The sequence below is a fragment of the Mixophyes fleayi genome, chromosome 3 (assembly GCF_038048845.1).
Source record: "Mixophyes fleayi isolate aMixFle1 chromosome 3, aMixFle1.hap1, whole genome shotgun sequence".
NCBI classification, from domain to species: domain Eukaryota; kingdom Metazoa; phylum Chordata; class Amphibia; order Anura; family Limnodynastidae; genus Mixophyes; species Mixophyes fleayi.
The window spans coordinates 147701965-147729119 of NC_134404.1; the positions used below are offsets into that span (position 1 = coordinate 147701965).

Genomic DNA, 27155 nt, shown 5'->3' on the forward strand with positions numbered 1-27155 from the left:
GCAAAGCTGTCATGTGCTCTCTACATAGCATATAAGTAAGGAGGATACACATAGAATACCTCCATAGGTTGATCAAATTTTCCTAGCTCCTTTCCAATTTTCTCTTCTTCAATTCTTAAAGTCTGAATGGCATTCTGTATACTTTTATCCTTTATACTCTCTAGCTCTGACAGCTTTCTGTAGGGGTTCATGTTATCAATAGATATTTGAAGCTCTGTACTGGTCTGTGAAACGTACTCTGTAAATGGCTGTCCCTTGTCTCCAACGTCGAGGGATTGCTTTATCCTGGAGAGCTGTAGCTGAAGTTCTTTCTGCATACTCTCATCATAGCTATCCATATGTTTCTTCTTCTCTTCCATATGCGTAGAGTTAAAAACAGGACCACTTACATCAAGATGACTATCAAGCTTTCTTCTCAACCCAGGAGAAGCCTGTTGGGAACCTGAAGATGAAAACGAGTAACTGTTTCCTTTCATTTCATAATCACTTTTCTGAACAGGGCTCCTAATGCTATTATTTTGTTGAATCTCACTTTGTAGGTATCTTAACTGGTTTATGTGGTCTTGTCTCTGTAGTTCAACTTTTTGTTTAAAAGTTTCAACAGCTCGTTTTTGAATTTCAAGGTCTTCTTCCAGTCTACGACACTTCTGAACATGCTCCAATCCTGATTTTTTCTCAAGATTCAACTGTTCTTGACATCTTTTTAATCTCTCCTGTAGATCTGAAATCTCCACCTTCATCATTTTCACTTTGTCTTCTAGCATTGACTTTTCTTGCTTCAAACTAACAAGTTCGAGCCTCATACTTGAATAATTATTTTCAGTGCTTAAACTAGATTCCATTGACTTTTCTAGTTTTTTCCTGAATTCATCTGTAGAGTTTTTGTACTTTGTTGACTCCTCTTGATACAAGATGAGCTTTTTCTGAGTTAGCTGCTCATCTACTGTCTTCTTGTGAAGATCATCCTGTGTCTTCTTTAGCTTAGAATTTACTTCCTGAAGCTGTGCCTGGTGCTGCTGAAGCTTCTGATCGGCCAGACGTTTTTCTACTGTCAAGCTGTTCAATTCAGCTTTAACATTTCGGGTCTCCTTTTCAGTATTAAGAATTGTGAGGCTCTGTTTTTCACACTTTTGCTTGATTTCATTCAAAGCATTTTTTGACTTTGATAATTCTTCCTCTAGCCGCTTTACCATACTTTGAGTTTCATATTCTCCCTTGGACTGTTTCTGCAGCTGCTCACTCGTCACTTTCATTTGTTCTTTGGTGCTTTCCAGTTGTGACTTTACCATATCAAAATTTTTCTGCAAATTATTTCTCTCCATGGTTGTCTTCTCAGATTCAGATTTAACCTTTCTCAACATTATCTCTGTATCATTGTTCATTTTAGTAAGCTCATCCAACTTTAGTTTCAAAGAATTTGACCACTGGTTACTTTTTGTCAATTCATCCTGAAGTTTTATGTTTTTTTGTTGGTCCTCCTTCAGAGCCCTAGCATTCTGGAAAAGCTCTTCTTGGGATTTCTTTAGCTGGTCACGTAAACTGTCAACTTCTCCACTTCGAGATTGTGATCTCTGCTCGACTACACTCTTTTCTTGCTGCAGAGAACTTATTTGTGAATTTAGCACTTTCACACTGCTCTCCGATTTTGCATGTGCTCGGGTCAGATCCTCTATTCTTTTCCGCAAGTCATCTACTTCTTGTTTCTTTCTAGTTAAATCTTCTTCCAGGAATGATACTTTCTGAAGGCTATTCCTTTCAGACATTTCCTTTTGCCTCAGCTCTTCCTGACAAGTTTTCAGTTTCTCTCTGGCATCATCATAATCAGCTTTCTGCATCTTCAGTTTATGTTCTAGGGAAACTTTGTCTTGCTGCAATGACTTTAGCTCCTCCTCAAAACTGACTCGAATCTTCTTTAGATCATTAGCTTCTTGCATGACTTCTTCCGCTTTATCCTGACTCTGGTACATTTTCCGTTCGACTTCTCTCAGTTGTAACACATAGTTTTGTTCCAGCTGGTTCTTCTGCTCCAGTTCAATCTTAAGCTGCTGCAAAATATTATGTGTATCATCCAATTGATTTCTTAGCTGGCGGTTTTTCTCATCTGCAGCAGACTTTTGTATCTGTAGAGTACTTAACTCTGCTTTATACTGTTTGATTTCAATCTCTGCTTTTTTATGGACCAGTGTAAGTTCATCAAGACGTTGTTTTAAGGTTTCTGCTTTTTTAACATATTGTTCTCTTTGAGGTGCTCTCATTTCTGACTCAATCATGTAATGAACTTCTTGCATTGAGCGTGATGGTATCATCTCCTTAGAAGAATAGCTATATAATGAATCTGAATATTGTCTTTTATTTTCATATTCCATTTTCTCCTCTACAACCTTTTTCTGGAACACAAGATCACTTTCAAGATGTTTGATCTGTCTTAAGAGCTCTTCCTCAATCTCAGCTTTCCTTTTCAGCTCTCCCATTAGACTGATTTTCTTATGTTCCAAGTCTTTAAGGTCAATATCTTTTCTTTTCAAGTGATCTTCCAGCTTCCTTCTTGCAGTGGTGCTCTCCTCTATCTGGGACTTAAATGCCCTGAGTTTTTCTTCAACAGCATCCCGTTTAGATTCTGCCTGACGCGTGATCTGGCAAACATGTTCAAGCTGCTGCTCAGCGGCTGTTTTCAGTTTGACTGTAGTTTCCATCTTCAAACGGAACTGCTGCGCCTCATACTCAGCCTTTGTTTTCTGTAAGGTTAATTCTTCCACTGTCTTTTGCTGCTTCTTGATCTCCATCTCAGCGGCTGCCTTAATCTTGGGCAACTCTTGCTCTAGCAGATATTTTTGTTTATTCACTTCTTCGAGTGTTACTTCAAGCTCCTGTATTTTTATCAAGAGCCTCTTGTTTTCCTCTATGGTGGATTTTTGCTGTTCTACTAAATCAGGGTATGCTGACATGGAAGAGCGCTCGGAATACATTAGAGTCTAAAACAAAATAAAGGAACATAGGTTCACATTCAATCTGCCTGTCACCCCTGAAAAAGGGCTCAATATACAGACGTATATTGAGTTTAAAATAAATAAAATAAAATAAAAATAGCAATGGAATTTGTGTGGTGCAAATATAAAAAGAAGATAAATGAGATATATAATAATAATAATAATAATAATAATAATAATAAATCAGCAGTGTTTAGTGAGCTAAGTAAAATACTGGTGCTCACATCATTTATGCCATCAAAGAAAATTAAAAAATGTATAACATATATAAAACACATTTCTTAAAACAACTTACCATATTCAGTCAATTAATATAAAGATGCATTCAACCACCTTGTCTTGCCAAGGAAGTGTCAGGAGAGCAGTGAGAAGCGAAACACCCAAGTCCACATAAGCAAGTTACATACTGTATAGTAAACAAAATCTACAGAATGTCCAAGCAGTTACTGAAGGTTAAAAGAAAAAGCCCAGTTTGTGATATAACGGTACAAAACATGCAAACCACATTTAGCTGACTGTACACTTAACTGTATATTCCTTCATATTTATGGTATATTGGACCATCATTTGTAGCTAATGCAAAGGCAGACCTGTCCCTCGTTTGAATAATAATTTATTTCTGTTAACTTATGCAAATTTTTCTGATGTACCTCCTATAATGAACATAAAACACATTATTAATTTTAATTCTAATACAGAATCCTATTGCACCTTCAGGGAGCTGAAAAAAAAATGAGTGTAAAATTGCAACAAAATTGTATAATGCAAGTCCACTAGAATGGCAATGGTCACAAATGTCTGGCCTTTTAACTGGGTGTTTTTCGTGATTATTGGAGATATGCTTTGAAAAGTTCTTTGCTAAAGGAAATATACAGATGGTGCACTGATGATTGCAGTGTACTGTGTACCGCAGTTACCATTTCAGTGGTGCTACTATGTTATCTTGTGATAGACCTGTTCTAGGAGTTGCTGTGTGTAGCTTGGGATATTTCATTTACATGAAAGACGTTTTCTGTGACATCATGCACCGCCAATCCCCATAATAAACTATGCTCAATTTGTACAGTAAACCTAACAATGTTTGGTCCAATATCTTCGTATATTGCTTTGTTTTACAGGAATTGGTGGTTTAACACCAAGCAGATATGTATTGGAATACAGTATTGACTGCTTAATCTTTAATTTATATTGTTTCCTTAAATACAGGATTGCAAACTGTTACATGCAAATTAGAATGTCTGGTGTCTCTTGTGAACACTGAAAGCAACTGCCTGTGTGCAGTAGTAAACATAGTATAGCAACCCTTCACCAAGAAAGAGAGGAAAGCAACATACACATAATGCAATAACAATTCACAAAACAACCTGAACAATGCAAAGTATTCCTGTCACCGTCTTGTTAAGCCAGACAACCTGCAGAAAATGTAGCCAGTAAAAGTTGCACATAGTACATAGTATTAACGGTTGCACATTCAGATCTTTTATGGGCTAAGGAATGAAGAGCATACATATATATTTACCTGGTTTCATTTAGTTTGGATAGCTGAAAGGACTGCAAAAAATCATAAAAAAACCACAAAATAGCACTAAAACAGCTGCACCAGGGCTGACTGCCATTTTCCCACAACACTATACTGTAGTGATATCTGTGCACCCTCTGCTCTGCAGACAGATCTCACAGAGCGTATCTGGGGTAGTGTGACAGGAGCCCAGCATTTATACTTCCTGTGACGAGGTGAGGATAACTGTGGGCTTCCTGAGGCAGTTATACTATGCATGACACCATTCATACCCAGTGCTTTTCTGTAAAAGTATTTTGTGACTTATTATCATAGGAAAGGAAATCATTATTATAGAACCTGATTTATTTCATGTTTCTTTACCTCTTCTTCTTCCAATCTCTTCAAGCTTTCTCCAGAAAATTTTATAAATTGGCTAATTAATGTCATCAGAGCTGAGTATCGAGTCCTAAGATCCATATACTGGAAAATGAAGAAGTACAACAAAATTAAATCATGATTACAATGAAAAACAAAATCTAGCTTTAAAAACTAATTTGAATTTAGTGGAGTTTATTCTATTAAGGATTATGGGCCTGATTTAGAGTAGTGTGCAATTTTACAGCCAAAATGTAAGGATACACCTACCAAAGTAAAATGACAGTTTTATATTTGTATTTTGGCAGCCTTCAACAGCCGTAGTGTAGTTGTTCCACTGGGCTTCAGTATACCCAGACAGTCGATGGCTGCCAGTTTTAGCTGGAAGTTGTAGTTCCACAATAGTATTTTATCTAATTTTCACTTTCACTTATTACCCTGGCACCCACTGCCCCAGGGGCACCAGAATGAGCCCCAGTGACTCTCAAAATGGCTGGCCCAACAAAAGTGATAGGATGGGGAAGTGCTAATATACTCTACTGGGGAGTTTAAATAGAAAAAGTTGACAGTATAAGAGTATTTCTAAATAGACCCCTAGAGCTAGAATTACTAAACTGTGGGTTTGAAAAAGTGGAGATTCTAGCTATCATTTTGTAGAATCATCATCATTTATTTATATAGCGCCAACATGTTTCGTAGCGCTTTACAATTGCGGACAAACACGGTAAACTAATAAACAAACTGGGTAAAACAGACAAAGAGGTGAGAAAGCCCTACTCGCAAGCTTACAATCTATGCGAATGTAGAATGTACTAAATAAACGACAGAGATAATCTGATTGGGTGCTATAGGCAACATCTTCACTTTTTTAAACCTGTTGTTTAGTAAATCTAGCCCATAGGGTCTATTTTGCACATGTAACCCCTAACAAAAAAAACAACAACAAAAAAGTGGAGTTATCCTTTAAAGTACTAACATTATATGTACTGGACATTTGTACATATAGGTATGGCAAATTTATATACAGAGAGGGTATATTTGGTGCAATGGAGAGAGAGTGAGTGGAAACCTACTGCAATGCAGCACGGTAAGAGGTGACTGGCCAAACTGATCCTCTGCGTGGCAGGTGGTCAACTGCAGCATTTGTCAAAAAGGACTTTGCTTAATTTTTTATTATATACTTTTCTACAGCAGTGTAGTTCTCTGCACACACATTACAGTAGCCCCAATATATTATAATATCTACCTCTTGTACAATGACATCCGAAGAGCTTTGAAATCTTCTCCGTTTCATTGGAGACTTCTGGTGGGAGTCCACCAATGCTCTGTATGTCATTAACTGTAATTCATAGTCCTATGGAATTGAAAAATAGACAAAATATGCATAAGCATTGTTCTCACTTACTACACCACCTGCTGCAATACATTACTGCTATTTATTAATATACCTGAAATAGTAAGGTTTGGTATTACATGTACACAGTGCATAGCTATCAGAAAGGCAGTAGCATGGTAAAACAAATCGTGTGTACCTTAATGGCCAAGGAATACTGTTCTGAATATTTCTGGCATTCATCCATTTTACTTTGCTTCATTTCAATTTCAGAAATCAGCATCTTGAAACACACATGACATAAAATAAAGAAAACAAATAGATAAGCACAATATAAATGATTAATAGAATATTGCATACAACACAATATCTTTCATTGAAAATATCGATAGCTAACTCAGCTTAAAATATTCCAAAAACATTTGAACAAATTGGTATTACACCAATTTCCTTTCATAACCTATGAAGCAGAATTCTCCCTTTTGTTTACATCAAACATTATAGATTTAGAAAAGAGAACAACCTTATGGCTGGAACAATTTTGGCTCACCGTATAGTACTAAATTACAGTTATCACACTGTCTCCATTAAAATGAATGGCAATTACCTCTGAGCATGCAGAAAAATCTGTGTTTATTTGCAGGGAGAAAACTGTTATGCATCCACTCCACCTTGTATTGGAGTAAGAACAATGCTAGTTACCTTCTGCTGGTCCAGCAGTTTAGCGAGGGCCTTGCCGTCAGGCATGCTGTCCTGCAGCTTACTTTGTGTCTCTTCTATTTGCCTGATCCAGGAATCAAGAGCCAGGTACGATTCTTTGTAATATTTCAATGACTTGCTAATCCCATCCAAGTCTCGTAATCTATTAAAAAGCATTAGAACATTTACCATTCTCTTTTCCTTTTTTTTTCTTTTGATTTATGTCAACAACATCTGATACGAAAAAGGAAGAACAGTAAAATAAGAAAAAGATAACAGTATAAGGATGAAATAATCTAAGACAGACATCAGTACACCTAGCGAACAAAATTGAAACAGGTATGACTAGAATAACTGATATAAATGGATAGGGGTGTTGTGTTACAATGTTAGACCAACAACAAGAATAAAGATCAAAATAACAAATAAGAAGTCAGACGGTGTCACAAGTTATTGGGTTTTTCCTATTTATATTGGGGAAGGAAAGAAATGGAGAAGGGAAAATCAGGACATGGAGCTAGGTATAAAAGAAAAAAAATATCTAAATCCTGAAAGGAGGGGGGAAAAATAAAAGGAAAAAGGCCATAAGAGAATAAAGAAAGAGAGACCAGGATGTGGTTTGGCCAGTCCAACCAACACCCAACAGAACAGAGGAGAGATAAAGAAGGGAGTTCATGGGGGGGAGATGGGAGGGGGAGTACCAATGACTCAGCTACGAGCCGCATAAGGAAAGAGCACGTGAGGAGGCGTGGGGTAGTTAGATTACTGGGTGCCAGATAGTGGAGAGTGGTAGAAGTCATACCAAGGGTCCCACACATTGTGGAAATTGGAGACATCATTACCCTTTTTATAAAGTAACATGAGTTAGCTAGTTGAGCTCATCCAAATGAGCGGTTTCTTGCATACATTCCAAACAGCGTTTATTTTCTACTGTTTGTGTCCTTGCCATGAAATTTAATACTGCCTGGGCAATGCAAGAAACCACTCATCATCAAGACGAAGTAGGGAAAATGGACATATGTTGGTGAAAGCATAGGCAAGTGTAAGCAATTTAATACATTTAGAACATTATATTAATTTACAGGTAGCACAAACCTGTTTTCAATCTGTGAGTGTGCATTCTGCCATCTCTCAGCAATCTGGTCAGCTTTTTCTTTGTGCCAATCAAAGTCGAGATCCCGCTCCTTGTGTATTTTGAACATTTGATCACTGATGGTTTTGGCTTTTTGCAGTTCATCTTCTAAAGCATGAAACACCTCTCTTTTTTTATCAGCCTCTGACCTCCATTGCTATAAAACAAATGTCAAAATGAACAATTAAACAATGACATTTTCTTTAATAAAATGCCACAACTACTACTATTTACAGTATTTTCCCACAATAGCGCATAATACTGTGAGAATACTTTAGAATAGACAATGTGCAGAAAAAGGTATGTAGACAACAAACTGTAAAGATGTATACCTTTAATGTGGTTATTAGTCTATCAATTGTGTTTCTATCAGCTGTAATAACATCTTCTTCACACAGTTTGGTCTCATAGGTCTTCACTAGAGATTCAGCTCCTTGTGTGTTCTTCAGAACCAAATTTATAGACCTCAGTCTGTATGGGGAAAAGAAAAATGAACATATTATTAGGCTTTTTGGTGACTGTCTGATCTCTCAGGATCCTTATTATACACAGAAATACCACAGGAGCTGTTTTCTGTCAGCAGTGCTGTTCCTCCTATGCGGTGAGGCAAGAACCTTGTCTCAGGCAACACAATCCTAGGTATGGCAGAGATGAGGTTCTCACCTTGCCTTCTGGTCCCTAATTTGCTCACAACCGACCATATGACTTTCTGGTTACCAACCACACTCTGCAGTAAGTGACTTGGATATATGGTCAGGGAAACCTGAGTATGCTGCAATCACTCTCCTAGCACCATGGAGACTAAGAGGGCACTGGAGTGGGGGGAGAGGAAGTCTTCTCCCTTTCCTGCACTCACTGTGCCAATCACTGCGTTCCTAATATAGCAATTTCAAGAAGGAGAGCAAGCCACTCTCAGCGTCCTACCACAATCATGTATTAGAGCCCATGACTGGTGACCAAAGCCGCAAGGGTTGTGGAGAGGGGTCTTGGGCGATATATTGAGCCAGAATGACCCTTATGGTCAATGAAATAACTTAAATTGGAACTGTGAATTCATTTTTCATTTTCAAGTTTTCTAACCATTTAAATGTAAATAATTATGGAAAAATATTGAAACTAACATGACTGCAATTAAAAACATTAAATCTATGCTAAAAGCGAACAAGTAAAAAGTACTGTAAAATTCAAACATACATGGATGCTCACATACTTTTCAAGGTAAATTGATGACATGGAGTAAATTTGGGTCATAGCCAGGTTAACTGCATTGAGCTCGGCTTGTAGAGCCCCGATTGATGGAGACACAGCAGCTTGACTGAAAAACTCCTCACACTTGTCTGTAATTGCTGATAAATCTATTTTCAGATGGTCCAAATCCTTCTTCAGTTTCTGTAGAGATGAGAATTAGACTGTTTTACTCCTCTGTTGTGATAAGAAAGTAAAATCTAATAGCTAAAACATAAATTCCTTCAACATGGGCGTAGAACTAATCTGTTAATTGTAATACTGGAAAAACATACATAAGGAGGAGCGGCGCAGAGAGGAGCAAGCAAGAAAGAAGAAAAAAGACAAGAAGAGAAAAAAAGAGAAGAGAAGAAAGAAGATAATAGGAAGGTAAGAAAAGGAACAGAGGCATGGAGAGGAAAGCAGGATGGTGCATAGTGATAAAGGGAGGGGGTGGGGAAGCAGCATGACACTGAGTGATGAAGAGGGGGGGGGGCAGCATGGCACAGAGTGATGAAAGGGGGGGAAGCAGCATGGCACAGAGTGATGAAAGGGACAGGGGTGCAGCATGGCACAGAGTGATGAAAGGGGGGAAGCAGCAAAGTACAGGGTGATGAAGGAGGGCCAGAAGAAAAGGGGGGCAAAAGCAGCATGGAGGGCGCAGTATGATCATAAGGGGGCATAGCATGGTGATTATGGGGCACAGTAACGTGTGTGTGATGGCACAGGGGGCTTGTGGCAATGTAGTGTGTGTGTGAGGCAGTTGGTGGCTAATTAATGGGTGCTATTTGTTTGTGGGGTGATGATGGGGCAAATTCATTTTATAGTGGGGACTATTAATTTAAGATGGGGTGGTTTGGGGGCTCTGAATTGAATGTGGGACTGAGTTTGAGGAGCCTGAGGTCTATTTATTAAATGTGAATATGAATTATTTAATGGTAGTGACGGTTGTGGGAAATAGGTATATTTATTATACGTAAATGTTATTAATTTATTGCTGGGACTGTTTGGAGGGAGGGAAATAGGTTTATTTATTAAATGGGAATACTATTACTTTAATGTTGGGGTTGGTTGGAGGATATAGATTTATTTATTAAATGGGAATACTATTATTTTAAAGTTGGGGCTGGAGGAAGAACTGAGTAGTAATCATGGAGTCTATGACCGCCAGGGCTGGTTGGAATTTTCTAAATGTACCCATTTTTTTTTCCAAATAGGGCCCCCAACATTCCAGGATCCAGACAAGCCGCAAGTAAAGAAACCAGCAGCCACAGGTGGTGAAAGTGACAAGAACAGGTAAGAGAGAGCAGGATAGTCTGTCATAGGTTCTGATTCTAGTGAGACAATCCCGATTTTTGGTGACTGTTCTGCCCAATCTAAGGGGCAGGTCAAGACTGTGTATTCTTTATATACTACACTATGGTGCTAGCTATCCTTTGTGGGCTTACCACACCCCGGTTTGGTTACGCCTCTCTAGTGACTGGCCACATCCTGTCTCGTGGGCCCCTACCATTATATTCTCCCTGTGGGCACTTCATGCCCCAGTCCAACACTGCACTCTGATACACCCTCACTGACTTACCAAAATGTTACAGATGGTCGTGGCAACTATTTAGACAATAAGACTATATACTTTAGTTTGCATTATTTGGTGCACCACTGTGCACATGATGCATGCCACAGTTACAACCTATTCATTCAGATTATGCACATCTCAGATTGTTGTTAATCAGAGTGTATTGTGATAATGAGCTCTCTAGTTTGTGATAATAGATGCAAGCTTTGATAAGAACCTCTCTGAATGATTGAATGTCTCTAAGAAAAATGCCCCCCTGTACACATAGGATTTGATAGCAGAAAGGAACTTACAGGTCCTTTGAATCTGCCTTTTCTGTGTGTGTTTTTGTTTGTTTGGTGGTGGGGAACTTTTGGTGTGTTTATTTTTTGGGGGGGAGGAAGGACCTGTGGGTTTTTTGTGGAGGTCCATTCTTGGGGAGTGTGTGTTTTTCTATTATTTTTCCGAATACGTAACAAGAAATAGCTATATGTTTCTCTCGTGCAGTCTTGCTGTAAGGTCTTCCTTCTGTTACTTTTCAAACTTCCTCCTTCCAAAAGTGTTGTTCTAGAACCCTTGCTTTAGAAATCCTCTTTTTTTTAAAAAAAAATACTGTCTTCTGTAATTCTATTAGTACTTTTATATATTGAAATGTTCCTATCACATCACCTCTGTCCTTTCTCTCCTGTAAGCTGTACATGTTCAGCTCATTCAAATATCAAGTCTTCCCTGGCCCATGCACCACTACAGTAGCCCTTCTCAAAATATTTAAATATATTGTCTTTTTGGAGATGGGGTCTCAAGAACTGTAAAAGTAACCATTGAAGTCTTAACAGTGACCTATAGCATGGCAGTATAACCTTCTTGTTTCTACGACTAATACCTCCTCTTAGTATAATTAAAAATATCTCTTTAGGGAATATACTAGATTACAGGCATACAACGCTTGGCATGGTGTTAGAATAAACAAACATTTGCCATGTTCTGATCTTGTATAGCATTGTATGAGTTGCTGATGAAGATTCTCCTCATCATCAAACAGCGCATAAATATATGTCACATTTAGTCTAATGTGGTGCTGTCATGTCTGGAAACGGTGCGACAGTGGCAACTGTTCTAATTAGGAATCAAGAGATGAGACGCATCTGTTTCCCGTAGCACATCAAATGTAATGGTACCAAGGCTTACCTCTTGCTCAGAAATTCTCAGTGCACTTTCGTGCAGATCATCCCTGTCTAGGGGAGTCCTGATTTGGCGAATTAGTCGTTCCTCAAGGTTCTCCAGTCTAAGGCGAAAGTTTCGAATCTCAGATGTATACAAATTGTAAATCGATTCTTCTTGTTCCTCTGTTGAAATAAACACGTTACAGTACAATATGTTATTCTCTTCTTGTTACAGGTGTTATCCACTTAAGTTAGTGTGGTACTGAGGAGGAGGCGAGGAGGTGGTTGGGGGAAGTAGCGGGGTTGAGTACGACTATCTCACTATACGCTGCCCAGAGTGGTGTCCTGTCATGATACTGGGTGTTTATAGATCAAAGATCTACAGCTTGCAAATCAAATTCTTGAGTTGCACCTGATGCGCTCTAGAGAAAATGGCAGCCATGATGGCAGAGACAAATACTATCTACATATAAATTGAATTCAACATCCCCATGCAGCAATTTAATCCACATTCACTTCTAAAATATATAGTCAGCCTGCTAACTAAACCCACACCCTCAGTCTTCTATATCGTACAGGCTTCAATGTTCAAATGTAAGTTTGAGTAGTTACTAATAAAAATATATGCACCTATTAACTGTGTGAAAACACTACATGGCTATACAAGAAGATTAATTTGATGGCGCTTCTTTTAAATTAATAGTACATATTGATATAATAGAGGAACCAGGCATTATAAGTACTTAGTCATTTTCACTATGGTATGTTTCAAAAAAATCTACACTGTACAACACCATATACATAATGCAGCTCTATTCATGGATATTTCTCTAACTTAGGTGTGTATCTTGTGGTCTGGAAATAAACATACCCCTGTCATGTATGTATGTATGTATATATAATGCACACATTTTTTATAGTGCAATATATGTGTTTATACCGACCTCTTTCTGCAGATGTTAGAAGATCCTCGTAGTAGACTTTGCAGACGTTGACCTCTCTCTCCAGCTGTCCTATATCAGACACAGAGAACATCTTTGACTCTTGACTGTCTTCCAGGAATTCATCAAAACGAGATTTCAGATTGCTCAGAACTTGCTGATGTTCTCCAGGCAGTGATGTTTTAATCTGCATTATAAAGAGATAACATGTAAAGATCAGTCATACATCAGTTATACACTGGAGAAAAGATTTTCAAAATGACTATAACAATATGGGAAAAAACAAAAAATTGTCTATCTGTATTTGCCAACACTAGCGCATTATGTAATATTTTGGCACTATATGAACAAAGAATAATAATCAAAATAAAAAGAAGAATAAACCATAGTACACCCAATGTTATAAGAAACCCAAATAATTTGTAACACTTGACTACAGTCAGAAAAATGCACATGAAAAGTTTAAATGGAACATACTGAGGAAACCTTGCTGCCCCGGATAGCCTCAATTTCATTCATTAGGTAATGCCAGGATACCATGCTCTTCATGTTAATGTGGGATTCATGCCAGAGGGATAAGACACTCTGGTACATTTGCTCAATCCTGCAATAAAAACAGTAGCAAAGTTACTTTTTGGCCAGGTGGATAATAATTCATAGCCAAATCTTTCATAGATTAGCTAGTTGGGTTTTGCCTCCTTTTGCTCTCAAGCATTTATGTTGTCTTTTCAGCTTCTATTCACTAGTTTTCCACCGTTCTGACATATGCTGTTATTAGTTCCTACCTGTTTGCGGAGTCCACAGCCTCCTTGTTTGGTGGTGGCACTGTGAAGCACACAGATGGGACCATAGCTTCATTGCCGGTGGGACTGATCACTTTCCACTTTGCCCGATGTGAGTTGCTTGCCAATACACATTCATCTTCTTTGTAAATAGTAATCTGGACATACAGGACACAACATTTATTTTTGAACTCTGTTATTTCTGTTCCTAGACATGTAAGCTGTGTTTCCCCCAAAACCCCACAAAGCTGCATTCCTGCTTTCTATATCTTAGTTTACTGCAACCTTCTAGCATACCATGATCCAGGGCTGACAGCTACCACTGATGCACAGCTCTCAGCCCCAGCTGTAAGATTTAATACGTACAGCAGGTAACAGATTCTGGCATCCCCACACTCTCCTGCCATATATAACAGATTATATATGGGATGATACATCACTACTGTGAAATATAATGATATTAGATGTTATGAAGTAGATCTGTGCCCATACAAATGTGCATGGCCTCAAGCCAAGTGTTTTCATATAGGGCATGGATCTCTTCTGTGATTTCTAATATGCAGTCATTTTTCACCCAAAAAAAATATAAATATATATATATATATATATATATATATATATATATATGAGTATTTTATTGCTAATTTATATAAATCATAGTTGACAACTTTCTGTTGTTGCCCTCCAGGAGATCCTGGAGGGGCGGTGTGGTGAGAGGGCCTAAAAGGGGTGGGGTGCAGCTAATCATGGCATTTTGGCCCGGTCCCCACAGCAAAGTCTTTCTGTCACGGGTGGTGGGGCCAAAATGCCAGGATTTGCGTGATTTAGACTCCTGACAGGCAGGTTGAAGGAGAATTGCCTGCTCTCCTGGCAATCCAGGAGACCTACTAGGAATTCGGGAGTCTCCTGGTGATGGTGGGAGAGTATGTTATTTTTTGTCACTCTCTGAAACTGATGAGTTTTATAATGGGAACTATAATGAAATATATAGTTATCTCTGAAGACTAGTGAGTAGATAAGGTTTTTCCAAGTACTGACGCCACTCATGTATTATAACTTGCTATACTATAACCTATTCATGCATAAATGGTTAGCAATACATACCACAAGGTATGTTTCAACATGTCTAATTAAAAACAATATATAAATAAAGTCATATGTATGCAATTTATGTTTGCAAAAATGTGGAGTACATTGTAAACAAAATAAACATATCTGAGCTGTAAATCTTGATTATATAAATTCACAGTAAAATTTCACAAATTTAACTAAGCAAGTAACTACACGTCTTGATGACACATACAGCATAATGAGGAATACTCTCATAAATACTTGACTGACAAATAGCAATCTGCTAAAAACATTCTCACAAAAATTGCCTACAAAACACAAAAAGATTTATTGCCACAATAAAAAAATCTACTGTACTTCAAATATAAGGTGTAAATATAACAACAACAAAAACAGATTATTGGGTACACAACCTATTGAAATGATCACATTGGGCCTAAATCATCAATGAACGTAAATGCCGACACATGCTGTATTTTTCGTAAATTTGCACTTCGCATGCCCAGAAACAAACCATACGCAGAGGACGCAGCTATGTCCAATTCATCTTCGAGCGCAAAAGACCCTTACTACAATTTCAGGGCGGAACAGAGAAAGGAAAGGGCGTATGTACACAGTCGATATGCAATAAGGGCATGCCAAGCACGTGCACACGCAGTAGCGTCTGATTCAAGCATTGGGCATCTCTAAGGTATGAGTCATATCACTTGCACCAGCTACAGTGCTGATTACTAGTGATGACAACTAAGTATTCATGCTAGAACAGGTGTTTGCAATCAGGACTGTTAAAATGTATTTAATGTACAGTAGACATTAATAATATTCTAATATATTATGGAAAAAAAAATACTTTTTTCTATTTTTTTATGTTTTGTAATTATTGACTACATTATTAACAGGTGACATTAATGAATAGTGCGTTCTTTAGTGACTTTATATTCCACATATATATATTATTAGATCAGAGTGGACCTAGACCCGTATTCACCAGCAGACGTATTTTCAGATCCAATCCTTGTTAAATACGGACGTATACCCCATGTATGAGCGCTTTTTGAAAAAAACGCACATTACGTTCATTTTACGTGTCTTGATGAATGAGGCCCAATATGTTTCGGCATACTACATTTTTATTTAATTATGCATTTTTTATTTTCATTTTGTTATGCTTTATTGTATAACATGATCTATCAGTATACCCCCAAACAGAAATTGTGCTTATGATGTTGCTAGTGTTAATAAGTATTCCATAAAGCTGAAATCACAACTGTAGTGAAGGTGAACTGGGTGAAAAGAGAGAAAAGGTGAAAAGAGAAAATATAGTAAGAAATATAGGATAAAACATAGTTTGGATTTTGGGCAATGAAAACAATCCCACTAACTATTAGTGGAAAGCTTTATGTTATCTAAGGCTATAAAAATATATTTTTTTCATTTACCACTCTATAATGCACACTGACCTCAATTTGTCTATAATCACATATAGCTCTAATAGGAATAGATGCTTTTAGCGGATTGTCTGGATTCCGTGGTTTCAGTTGGATTACTGACTTTGCTCTCCCAACAAGGCTGGCAATGGTGCTCTTGTACTGTAAAAGTTGTTCTTTTTCTTCCTAGATAATAAATAATGGAAATGTACTTTAGTCAAGCTGTGAAAAGAATCTCCTTTGAACGTTCCACCAAGTGTTCAAGAGGCCTGTCATTAAGTGTTGTCTGCCATTCACTAGCAGCTGTAACACTGAAACATTTGGATCTGGTTGTATAAAGGTAAACTGGCTCTGTGGACATTACCATTGATTCTTGCACCAGGTCTTCCAGTTTATGTACTGCAGTAGACTTATCGCAGCTGTATTTCCTCAGTATACAATCTTTTAAAGTCTTCAGATAGTCTGTGGATTCTTTTGCATCACTAAAATACTAGAACAAAAAAATCAGATTATGTCAACTTTAACTCAACAAAACAGCACATACGCAATTACATCATCAATAGAGGTACAAAGGTTAACATTGGTTGTCACCTGTATGCCATGGAAGAAAACACCTGTATGCAATGGAAGGACCCACAGCTCATTGTGTTAATAACGTACTAGCTCATAAAACAAGTGTATTCATATAAGTCAGATACAAAATGTTAATGGCAGTATTGTACTTTACACCAAATAGTTACTATAGTTATAAAAAGCACCAAAATGTGTTGACACAATCAGATATATTGTTAGAAAGAGATCTTCAAACAAATATCAAGGTGAGGATTCAACATTTTATAAAAAGAGATGACTGAGAGAAACATTAAGGGGAAATCTACAAAATAATGATTTTGTTTAGCAGTTTAAAATTGCTCAAAAACTGCCATTATAAAATTGTTCATTAATTGGCCAAACACACAATCAAGTAAATCACAATTTTATTATTAAATCAAGCGAGCTTTGGAGATTTGTAGTGATTTGAAAATGGGATTTAACTAGTTTTGTTTTAAACATCTCAGCTTTACCATTTAATTCAATGGTCCATGCATTTAAATTGGGTTGTCAAGATATGTCTTATATTGTAATAATGATATTCCCAAGGCGCAAATGTAAACTAAGGTATATACGTGTAATAAGAGATGAAAATTCATATACAATAGTTTACAAATGAAAACAAATGCAGTATTCAAGTAGTACCTTAAAGCAAATACTAAATAAATAGGTTCTGACCAGACCCAATATTTAATAGAGTCCATGAAGTCCACAGCAATGTAGTGCTATGCTCCAAATTCCAGCTATCCACAATGAGTTCCACAATCACTTGAATGCAGCAATTCTTTTAATTTGTAAAGTATTGTATATTCAATTTCATCTCATATTACACGTATATCCCTTAGTTTACATTTGTGCCTAAGGAATATCATTATTACTGTTTGTTTTTGGGAGGGTTTTTGGAATTCACTCTCCCCCTTTTTCCTTAGTGGCAGCATTTATACCAACTATACCTAGAGCTGAGCTGATCACTCTATCTACTTGTAATGTCTTATATGGGCATCATGGACGTACAATGGTTAGCATTGTTATTTCACATCGCTGGTGTCATGAGTTTCCATTCCTGACCAGGGCCCTATGTAGACTGTATGCTCTCCCCATGTTTGTGTGGGTTTTTTCCGGGTGCTGTGGTGTCCTCCCACACTCCATAGACATACATAGAAGATTAATTTGCTGCTGACTAAAATAGACTTGTGTGTGTGTGTGTGTGTTAGGGAATTCACACTATAAGCGCGGGCAGGGACTGATGACATATTTGTGAATGACAAATAGTCTCTGTACAGCACTGCATAATATGGTGGTGCAACAATATAGCTCACTGAAATGAATGGGCTATTAAAAAAATTAATGTGAGATGCAATAGTAAATAATTTTCTTTTAAAGGCACACCCCTTCAACCAAATCCTCATCCATCCATCTCTAGCATGGGTCATCCTGGACTGGATCCCTTTAAAAATGGGGAACAAAAAACATAAGGTTCACCCACAAAAGTGGAATCCAGCACCAGGATAGAACAGCCTTAACTGGTCCCACAATAACAGGGAAACTAGTAGCAAAGGATCCTCCTCTCATGGTTCCAACCAGTCCCAGTCCATTCAGTATTGGGCTGGAGCCTCTCTAGGGGTGATCACAAAAAGCAACTGAGTAGACCCCCTTCTATATCCACCGCCACAGGAGTGCTGGTTGGCTCTTGAACGGGGGGTTGGGGGGGTTGCACTGACTAGTTTTTTGCAGCTACCTCATGCTTAAAGGACAAAAACTGTTCCCACTAAGACCAAGGAAGGAGGAGCTGGGGCGGTGTGTGGGGTGGTATGTGACAAGGTATTAGTAACAAAAAGTGGCAAATGTGTCACACTTGTGGTCCCAGATAATGTGGCACTACATGTCCCTTCAAACCCTGGCAGCTATTGGTTCCACATGCTGATATTTGTGGAACTACAAGTACTAATATGACGAAGGCTGCTAGTAGATGCTGTAGAACACGTATTTCCAGAATAGTTGTAATAGAAACAATATATACAAGCACACACAGGGTTAAACATCTTATATTCAAATAAAGGCATCTCAAAAACACTTTTTTCTCCAGTTTATTAATCCAACAAGAATTTGTAGCCGACTCATAGTCCATTTGGAAATAAAAAACTCTACAACTGCTCCTTATGGAACCGTCCTCTACATTACATGACATTGTCCTCATCTGACTTGGAGGGTCAATACGTGCTCAGGAAATCACAAAGGATTTTTATTTCCAATTGAACTACATCATATAGGAAGATTCCTATTGAACTACTTCAGGAAAAAGGAGATTAATAAAGTGGTCAAAGAGCGTTTTGGGGTGTCTATTTAATTACAATATTTATTAACACTCTGTGTGCCTAATTATTTTTTTCCACTACAGCTATTTTGGACTACATTTTCCACAGCAGTCACTGACAGCCATGAGCATGCAGGTGCTTGTAGTTCAACAAGCCCCAGCCAATGGCTGCCAGGTCTCACTGAGACATATAGTGCCACACTAGTTAGGTCCACTTCAGTGGTCCCTAGTATTACCTTGGCACCCACCTCTACAGGAGTGCCGAGCAGGGCACCAATGCTTTTTAACATGGGACTTGTTTTTACTCTAGGAGAGGTGGCCTGCTCACTTATTTTCAGCCTTGTGCTGAATGGGCTGAAACTGGTTCCAGCTATGAAAGGGGGACAGCACGCTATGGGCTTCCCTGACACAGTGGGACTGATCCAGACTCTCCTAGTCTTGTGCGGTTTACCATTTGGGCAGGTGGACCCCACACTAGCTGACCCCATCTTTTAGTATATATAAATATGAGTATATAATGGTACCAGAAAAATTACATAAATATATCTGAGGAAAGAGTAGAGAACAGGTCTAAAAAATGCAGAAAAATCTGTAAATGATTCTAAAACATCTGGTCGATTTAACAATATACATTTGTTCAGAGTAACCGTAAAACATAATAAGGCAAGGGGAAGGATCACATTAGTGGCCCTCCATACTTTTTTGTAAAAAAACAAAAAAGAACATAAAACTCTATCCTAAAATTTGAATGCACCTTATTTTTTAATAGACTTGCATAAATATGAAGGCAAGACCAGAATTCTCGTAGGACATGAAGTTGAAAGCTCAAATTAGGTATATTGGTGGGAATGAGGAGTGTTCCACAGGGCATTTGGGGTTAGAAGGGAAGGAGATGAAGCAAATCAGTCTGTCCAAACCAAATGTCATTTGCAACAACACAGCAATCCAAACAGGCTAGGTACTACTTAAATTGTTGAAATACCTCAAAGTAGGAAGTGTTCTGTCGTATATGGTGTTCTACACAGCTGCACAACTGCAAAATCCAATTCCACTGCGTCTGCATAGCTGATTTGTAGGCCTGGAAGTATAAAAAAAATAACTTACAAAGAAAATACATAACTGTCAATGATTTAAGCAGGCTAAAAATATGCTAAAATGTAAATACTCCGAGATTCTTGCTTTGTGGTCACTTAAGATATTTTTGCTGATATTCTACGTTATGGCTCTTTTCTTGTAGTCTATGGAAAGGAATCTGATGAACCTCAGTATGGTGTAAGCTACGCTATTCCAAATGCAGGTACATAAAAGTACTTTTAATGCAATTTTCTATGTTCATTATGTTCTCCCCTAAATCTAACAAATGCACAGTACCTATGAAACCTAATAAATCCTATCTGCTATGGCTTGTTTCAGAAAGCAGTACACAGTTGTGAATGGTCACATCTGAAAAAAACACTGGTACTCCCATTATCAAAATTTAAAGAAAAAAACCAAAACAAAAATCTGTGTTCAAGTAAATATAGCTTTGACTCACTGAAATTTTCAGACTACGCTATGGTTGGTCTTTTAGAGACAACCACATACTTACTGTTCACTATATATACAGGATCTATGTGAATAGGTAAAATCCAGATAATACCTAGAAATAACCTGGTAATAAAAAGGGCTAGGTGGCCTTTTATCAGTTCTATAAATAGAAGTGAGCAATACAAGTATGTCATACATGGCTTCCAGGTCATTATGGTGCACTGCACCCTTTCACCACAGGAGCCTGCAAGCCTAAGGACTATAGGAGATGAATGAGGGATTCAGTATACTGACCTCAATAGTGGATCTTGCAGGATGACTCTGAAGCAGCATCTGCTCTGCAGTGTCCTGCACCGACTTAATGACTTCTTCTTTGTGATCGAGTTCTCTCATTAAATCCTTCACAAACAGGGATCAAAGTTATTCATTTTGTCTTAAAATATAGTTTCGCAAAATGTACTGTTTACCCTTCTCTTTAACTATACATAATGATTTTATTAGGTAGAAGAATTAAGGCATTATATCTATAAACTATGGGTAAACCTTGCTGCAGAGAACTGCTGCTTGAAAGACACTTACGGCATGGTAGTCTTTTTTAGCAGATATGTTTTGGTTTCTATCGCTCCAGTCATACGCTACTTCTTCCTCTTCTTTTTCATTCAGCCATATTAGTTCCCTTGTGGCCCTGGATACAAAACTGTGAAGGGAATCTAGGTGCTTTTGCCGGGTTCTTGATGAGTTCTTCAGAGAGGAACAAGGTTACATGTTAGGGTCAGGACATAAGAGTGTTTAGTAGCCACCTGCCCACTATTGTGCTTGGCTGTGTTCAAAACAGGGTGAATACAGTACTAACGGATTGTGTCATAGGGATTATGCATCTGTAATTAAGAAGGTGTATTCCCACTGGATTTTTACAGAGCAGATAATGGACCATAAATACTGTATGCTTAAGTTTTGGTCCATTATCCATGCTGCAAAAAATTAGTGAGTATGCACAGTCCGTTCTGAATGATGGATGGTTTCTTTTAAATACTCCATTGGAGGACCATTTACCGTACTGTAAATGAACTGTAGATCAACAGACAACAACTGGATTACTAAATGTCAATGCGTGTGAGTCATTAACAGGCTGGTTATTTGCATTGGGAGTGTAACCTGTAGCAACAGGCTTACCAGAAGTTTTGAATAAAGGCCCTCGATTTTGTGTAGAGTATCTGAGTAAGAGCTTTTCAAAGGACCTGTCATCTGGAGCTGTAAAAAAGTGATAAAAATAAGACTGCAGCAACACCCTAGAAGACGTAAACATAGATAAAGCAACTTGTTACGTTTTAACACGATATACAGTAACAACAAAATACATTGTAGCAAAATACATTGTAATGCACATTACTGTTAATTCATTGCCAGGGTTACTTAACACTACTGTGACTCTAGGATAACAAATATAATAACTCTTACAAAAGCCCTGAAAGACATACATACAGTATGACATGCACAGGTTTATTATTGTATGTTTTTCCCAAATAATTATAGCTTTGGATCAGTAAGACAAGTGTTAATGATCTTCAGATGCAAATCATTGTCATAGATTTCTACTATATCTAACATTAACGTGCATGTCAACCGTACATGTCAACCGTTACCAAAGCAGCAATTGGTAACTTGACAATGCCGCATACTTTCTACTACCCCAATGCAATGTGTTCACTGCTTTTGGAAAAAATAAATGTAATTTTATATAAATGACTCACAGACACATTGTGTGTCCTGCTATTTGGCTGGTCTTTATTGGTAAATTGGAAAAAAAATGGGGAATATTAGGCCACCAAAAGTCTGTCCTAGAATATCAAAATCTGAACTGATCAGACTGTAATTGATCCGTTAGGTTGTAAAATCCCATCTGCAGATGATGCACAGTCTTGTGTGTGCATTTTGAGGCTGACAGATAACATGAAATTACTGGCCCGTCTGGCTAAATTAGATACAGATCCAGTACGTTGCTGTTTCGGTCACAAGCTTTAGCGTTCTACTTTTATCTCATTAGGATTTAGAAACCACTGCTCCTGCACAATGTCATATAAAATTTATGGAGTGAGAGCTCAATTGATTTGAAATGTGGATTTACAAGAAGACAGCTAACTGTGTTCTCACGAAGGCAGAGGTATTAAAGACGTCAGGTAAAAGAAAAGTAATGCATAATAACATGCCCTGATTCATAACCAGAGGCATTACATACACACAGTGTAATTATGCTTCACATTTAAATTAGAATTTTCAAGCAAGCACAGACATAACATGATCTGTAATCATATGCTGTATTTTGTTGTAAGGCAAAGCAAAAGTAATTAACTGGAGAGATTAAATGTTCTGTTTTTAGATTCCTCCTGTCAAGGAATATATATTGCAAGCATATTTATTATACATCAAGAATTTAAAGGACACCCATTTTCTTGTAAATTGTCCACACAAAAATACTACTCAACACACAAACTGCAAAAATTCAAAAACTTGAATAAGGTAGTACACACTATAAACAGTCTCTTAATGCATTACATTATCAAGTGATATTAGTAATCATTATACAAATACCTCACTCATTTTGGCTTCTTTAAGACTGGTTTCAAATTCCTCAACAGCCCCTTGGAAATTTTTGTGATTCTCTATATGGATTTCAATGCTGGATAATTCTGAACCCCATTCTCCTCGGTCCAGTTGTATCTGTCAGGGAACATCAACATTGTTGATATTAAGTATTTGAAGTACTTTGTTTTAATTTTGAAAATCTGAATGAAATTTGCAATACGATTTGATTTCATGCTGTGTATTAGGTTTATGAACTAATCAGCACAAACAGTTTGCTGGGATGTTCTATCCACAATGCTATGAAGAATTGCTGAAAGGAACCACAGTGGTGATGGATGAGTTTAGCCACTGGACATCACAGCGGGAAGAGAGATCACATACAACAGCATCACTGTGAATTTGTTCCGCTGGCAGTCGTGCATGCAGACAATCAATTAGGTTCCATACCAATATACTGCATGCTCTTCTCAAACCGGAGATAGTATCCAAAGATTTTACCTGCATTTCTTCCACCCAGTTGACCAGGTCTTGAACAAAGGTAATGTTTCCTTCTTCTTCAGGCAAATTTTGGTCGGCCAAAGATGATTTTAACAATGGTTTCTTGACTTGCATGAGTTTGAGCGACTGCAATGCATTTGTGTTCATCCCGCCTCCATAGTTCTGGATTAAACCTGGGTTAAAGTTTGGTGCAAATGTTGGAGTCATAGCAGGTGTCAATTGATGTGAATTAAAGCCATGAGAGAAACCTGAAGAAAGGCTGGATTGCAGACCAGGATTGAAATTAGATGGGAGACCAGGAGTCATACTGCCGGACATACCCGATGTCAGGCTGGTGGGTGACATGGGTGCCATACTGTGGGACATACTAGAGTTCATTGCAGGGTTCAGGCTTTGTGAAAATCCTGAGTTGAGGCTTTGTGATATTCCTGATATCATGAGTTGAGTCTGGTCAGATGAAATCATCCGTCCTTTGCTGTATATGGAGGAGTATTCATTTCTCAATGAAAGCAGTTCATCCCGTAAAGAAGCGACCCTGCACGAACATAACAATACACTAGTTGTCATAAGACTGTTTAGCACAAGCACAATTGATAAAGTCTAAATATATTTCAGAGTACTATGCTAAAGGAAATATGCTTAAAGGTAACAACATTTCTAGTCACTGGATATGAAGTATAGGCAACATTACCTCTGTACTAGCTGATCTGCTTGATAATATTTTCCATCCACAAGAGCCTGGACATCAACAAGCTGCTGTCGCAACAGATTCTCGCATTCGATAAGGTAGCCAGCAATCTCAGCTTCATTTTGAAACTGGATGCCAGATTCCATCCGTTTACCATCCTATGATAGAGCACACAGCAGTCACATATTTCATCCATTACGTCCCAAATGTATCCCTCTGTGTGCCTTACTCTTGTATGTGATAAAGAGGTTTTAACAAACTGACTAAATGTTCTCGTTTTGTTCTAATAAACAGTACATTTGTGATAACAAAAACAATTTTCTGAGCACTATAATTTAAAAGAAATATAAACAGTGTTAAATAAAAGTGTTACTACATAATGAGTTAACCTATGTAAACAATCAGTGTATCAAGTGTAAGAATATAAATCATGTAAAATAATCCTATACAGTATACTACAAGACATTGACGAGACAGAGTATAGAAAGTCATTATGGAAGTTGTAAGAGAAACTCACAGCTTGAAGAGCACTTCGAGCTAGAATCAGCTTATCTTCACATCCAAGATTATCTCTCTGCACTCGGTTTGCTATCTGTTGCAGCATCTCTAGCCTAAAATTAAGCGTAGAATAGACATTTGAAACATTGTAAGAAAAGTAACACAAATTTACAAAACAAATGATAATTAACAAAAGTTAAAAAAACAAATGATAATTAACAAAAGTTAAATACAGCTAAAGAACAAACAAAAACAAATATTCTGATAAACAATGGACACATACTGTCTCTGTCCAAGCTCGGATAATCCTTATATAATTACAATACATACCTTGAGCTGCCCGTCTGCTCACTGCCAAAGCTTATGTATGAATTAATCATTGTCGGGCCACAGTTAACTGATAATAAGTTCTCATTGGAGCCGTTACTAGTGCGGCTGCTCCCCGTGAGCACAGAGTCACTACTGTAGTAGCCATAACAGGTGCTGTTCATTTTTATACCAATGACCCTTATTCACCCATCCAAACTGACAATATGATAAAAGATAAAAATTGTAAAAAAAAAGCCTCCAGAATTTACAGCTTCCAGGAACGAAAAAATGTCCCTACTGGCTAAGAGTACCACTAGCGTCCTTTCTTAAATAGGCTCCAACATGTAGATTCAAAACCCTGCATATAATATTCACATTGCTCTTCAAAGGATTTTGCCTGCAGCCATATATACCAGTTCAAGTTTGACTTTACTCCATAGCTTTAATACTGAGCAAGTTTGGGCTTATCAGCTTCATTTGGGCGTCTGTGGGAAATGGATATGCCAAATATTTCAGTTATTCTCAATTAGCCAGTTCCAAGACTCTGTGTTGACACACCAATGATGTTTACATCCCTGTGCATTGAAAGTAGGAAACAATTAACATGCACAAGGAACACACAGTCAGTTTGGCAAAGTAATTGTTGCAGCACGCCACAAACCTTAAAGATTAACGTGATGAAATTACAGTAGTTCACAACTGTATGCTCTAAACACTGCCTATCTATCAAGTGGGGTCCTTTTTTTTGACTCATTACAATCACTATGGGGAAGCTTTTTCTTTTTGGAACTTATATATACAATGTCTGTGCAATAATTTATATATACGCTATCATCATTATTAGAACGTCACATGCTGGGAGAGGCTTGTGTAAACTAAGCTGTAAGTGCTACGTGTGAATTCTTTTGCTTAAGGTCTTTTTTCAGGCTCATAATTCTTACATTTTGACTAAGAACAGAACCAGTAACAGTTACCAAGTGGCCTCATACACAATAGAATGCACGTTGAGCATTATGGCACTAAAGGTGAAAAGCCAACAGCTCCCTTTTCTAAGAGGCTCAATCGTTCTCATAGCCAAATGCTAACTCTAGTGACTTTTTCCCATTCGCTTAGCCTAGTTTTCGATCACATTTTCTGAATCCTGCTTATATACTTAATACATACTCCCTCATTGTTTTCTGGACAAACATGCAGTTATAATTATACTGTAGTGTTTCTAACAGACAAGCTTAAGAGAAGGTTAATAAGTTTGACGTGCACAAGTGTGCCTAGATTATTGTCATGATTCGTGTGTTTGCAGAACAAGAAATCAGCAGTTGCAGAGGAGCAGAAATTTAAATGGGCGGAGGGAAGGAGTTGGATGGAGTAAGGAGGGGCCTGATTCATCAAGGTACGCAAACTCATACGCATCTGCTAAACGGGACTTGAGCTACGTAAAACACCACATACGCAGCGCAAAATGAGCAGATACGGCACTCAAAGTCAACTTAATCTCAAACTCCAACGGAAATATAAGGGTTTGCGTCACTCAAAGTATGAAACATGAGTTTGCGTACCTTGATGAATCAGGCCCGAGATTCCTTGCCAAGAAAGCAGGCACATTGATGCATCTAGTTTCGCTAAGGAGTGCAAGAACAAGACCTCCCTTTGTGGAACAATACTAATGAAATGAGAAAAAAGTGGAGGATATGGTGCTTTTATAGGGTCATTCCTCGCTGTGCATCATTTCAACTTCACAAAATTACTTGCATTTTACACCAGCGCAGAGCTGGCAGTCTTCGGGCCTCATTCTATACTCTTAATGGAATCTATTTTGCACTTCCATATTGTGCTTCAGTAGAGAAGAACATTTCTAGCTGCACTCCAAGCAATGTAACAAAAGTGTCACACACACAAAAGTGAAGAATCAAAGGGGAAATTTCGCTGCACCAATTACAACAATGATCAAATTTATATA

General features: G+C 37.8%; 1 protein-coding gene across 26 annotated transcripts in view; it reads right to left on the reverse strand.

The window, feature by feature from the left end:
* The window catches only part of DST (dystonin), a 474923-nt gene that overhangs the window by 168000 nt on the left and 279768 nt on the right, over window positions 1–27155 (reverse strand). For 23 of the 26 annotated variants that reach the window (XM_075202543.1, XM_075202542.1, XM_075202533.1 and 20 more), the window contains 21 exons: window positions 24909–25002; window positions 24395–24549; window positions 23704–24238; window positions 23212–23340; window positions 21796–21873; window positions 21202–21363; window positions 20917–21021; window positions 20078–20173; window positions 16555–16680; window positions 16224–16376; window positions 13696–13850; window positions 13388–13514; window positions 12914–13097; window positions 11995–12152; window positions 9238–9416; window positions 8360–8498; window positions 7991–8184; window positions 6899–7058; window positions 6396–6479; window positions 6110–6217; window positions 4870–4968 (listed from right to left, as the gene is read on the reverse strand). In XM_075202543.1, coding sequence (XP_075058644.1) covers window positions 4870–4968; window positions 6110–6217; window positions 6396–6479; window positions 6899–7058; window positions 7991–8184; window positions 8360–8498; window positions 9238–9416; window positions 11995–12152; window positions 12914–13097; window positions 13388–13514; window positions 13696–13850; window positions 16224–16376; window positions 16555–16680; window positions 20078–20173; window positions 20917–21021; window positions 21202–21363; window positions 21796–21873; window positions 23212–23340; window positions 23704–24238; window positions 24395–24549; window positions 24909–25002 — 3220 coding nt within the window. Of the gene's footprint in view, window positions 1–59; window positions 2973–4869; window positions 4969–6109; window positions 6218–6395; window positions 6480–6898; window positions 7059–7990; window positions 8185–8359; window positions 8499–9237; window positions 9417–11994; window positions 12153–12913; window positions 13098–13387; window positions 13515–13695; window positions 13851–16223; window positions 16377–16554; window positions 16681–20077; window positions 20174–20916; window positions 21022–21201; window positions 21364–21795; window positions 21874–23211; window positions 23341–23703; window positions 24239–24394; window positions 24550–24908; window positions 25003–25219; window positions 25658–27155 lie in introns of those variants that run through there. The other 3 variants (XM_075202548.1, XM_075202537.1, XM_075202546.1) reach the window with 3 other exon arrangements.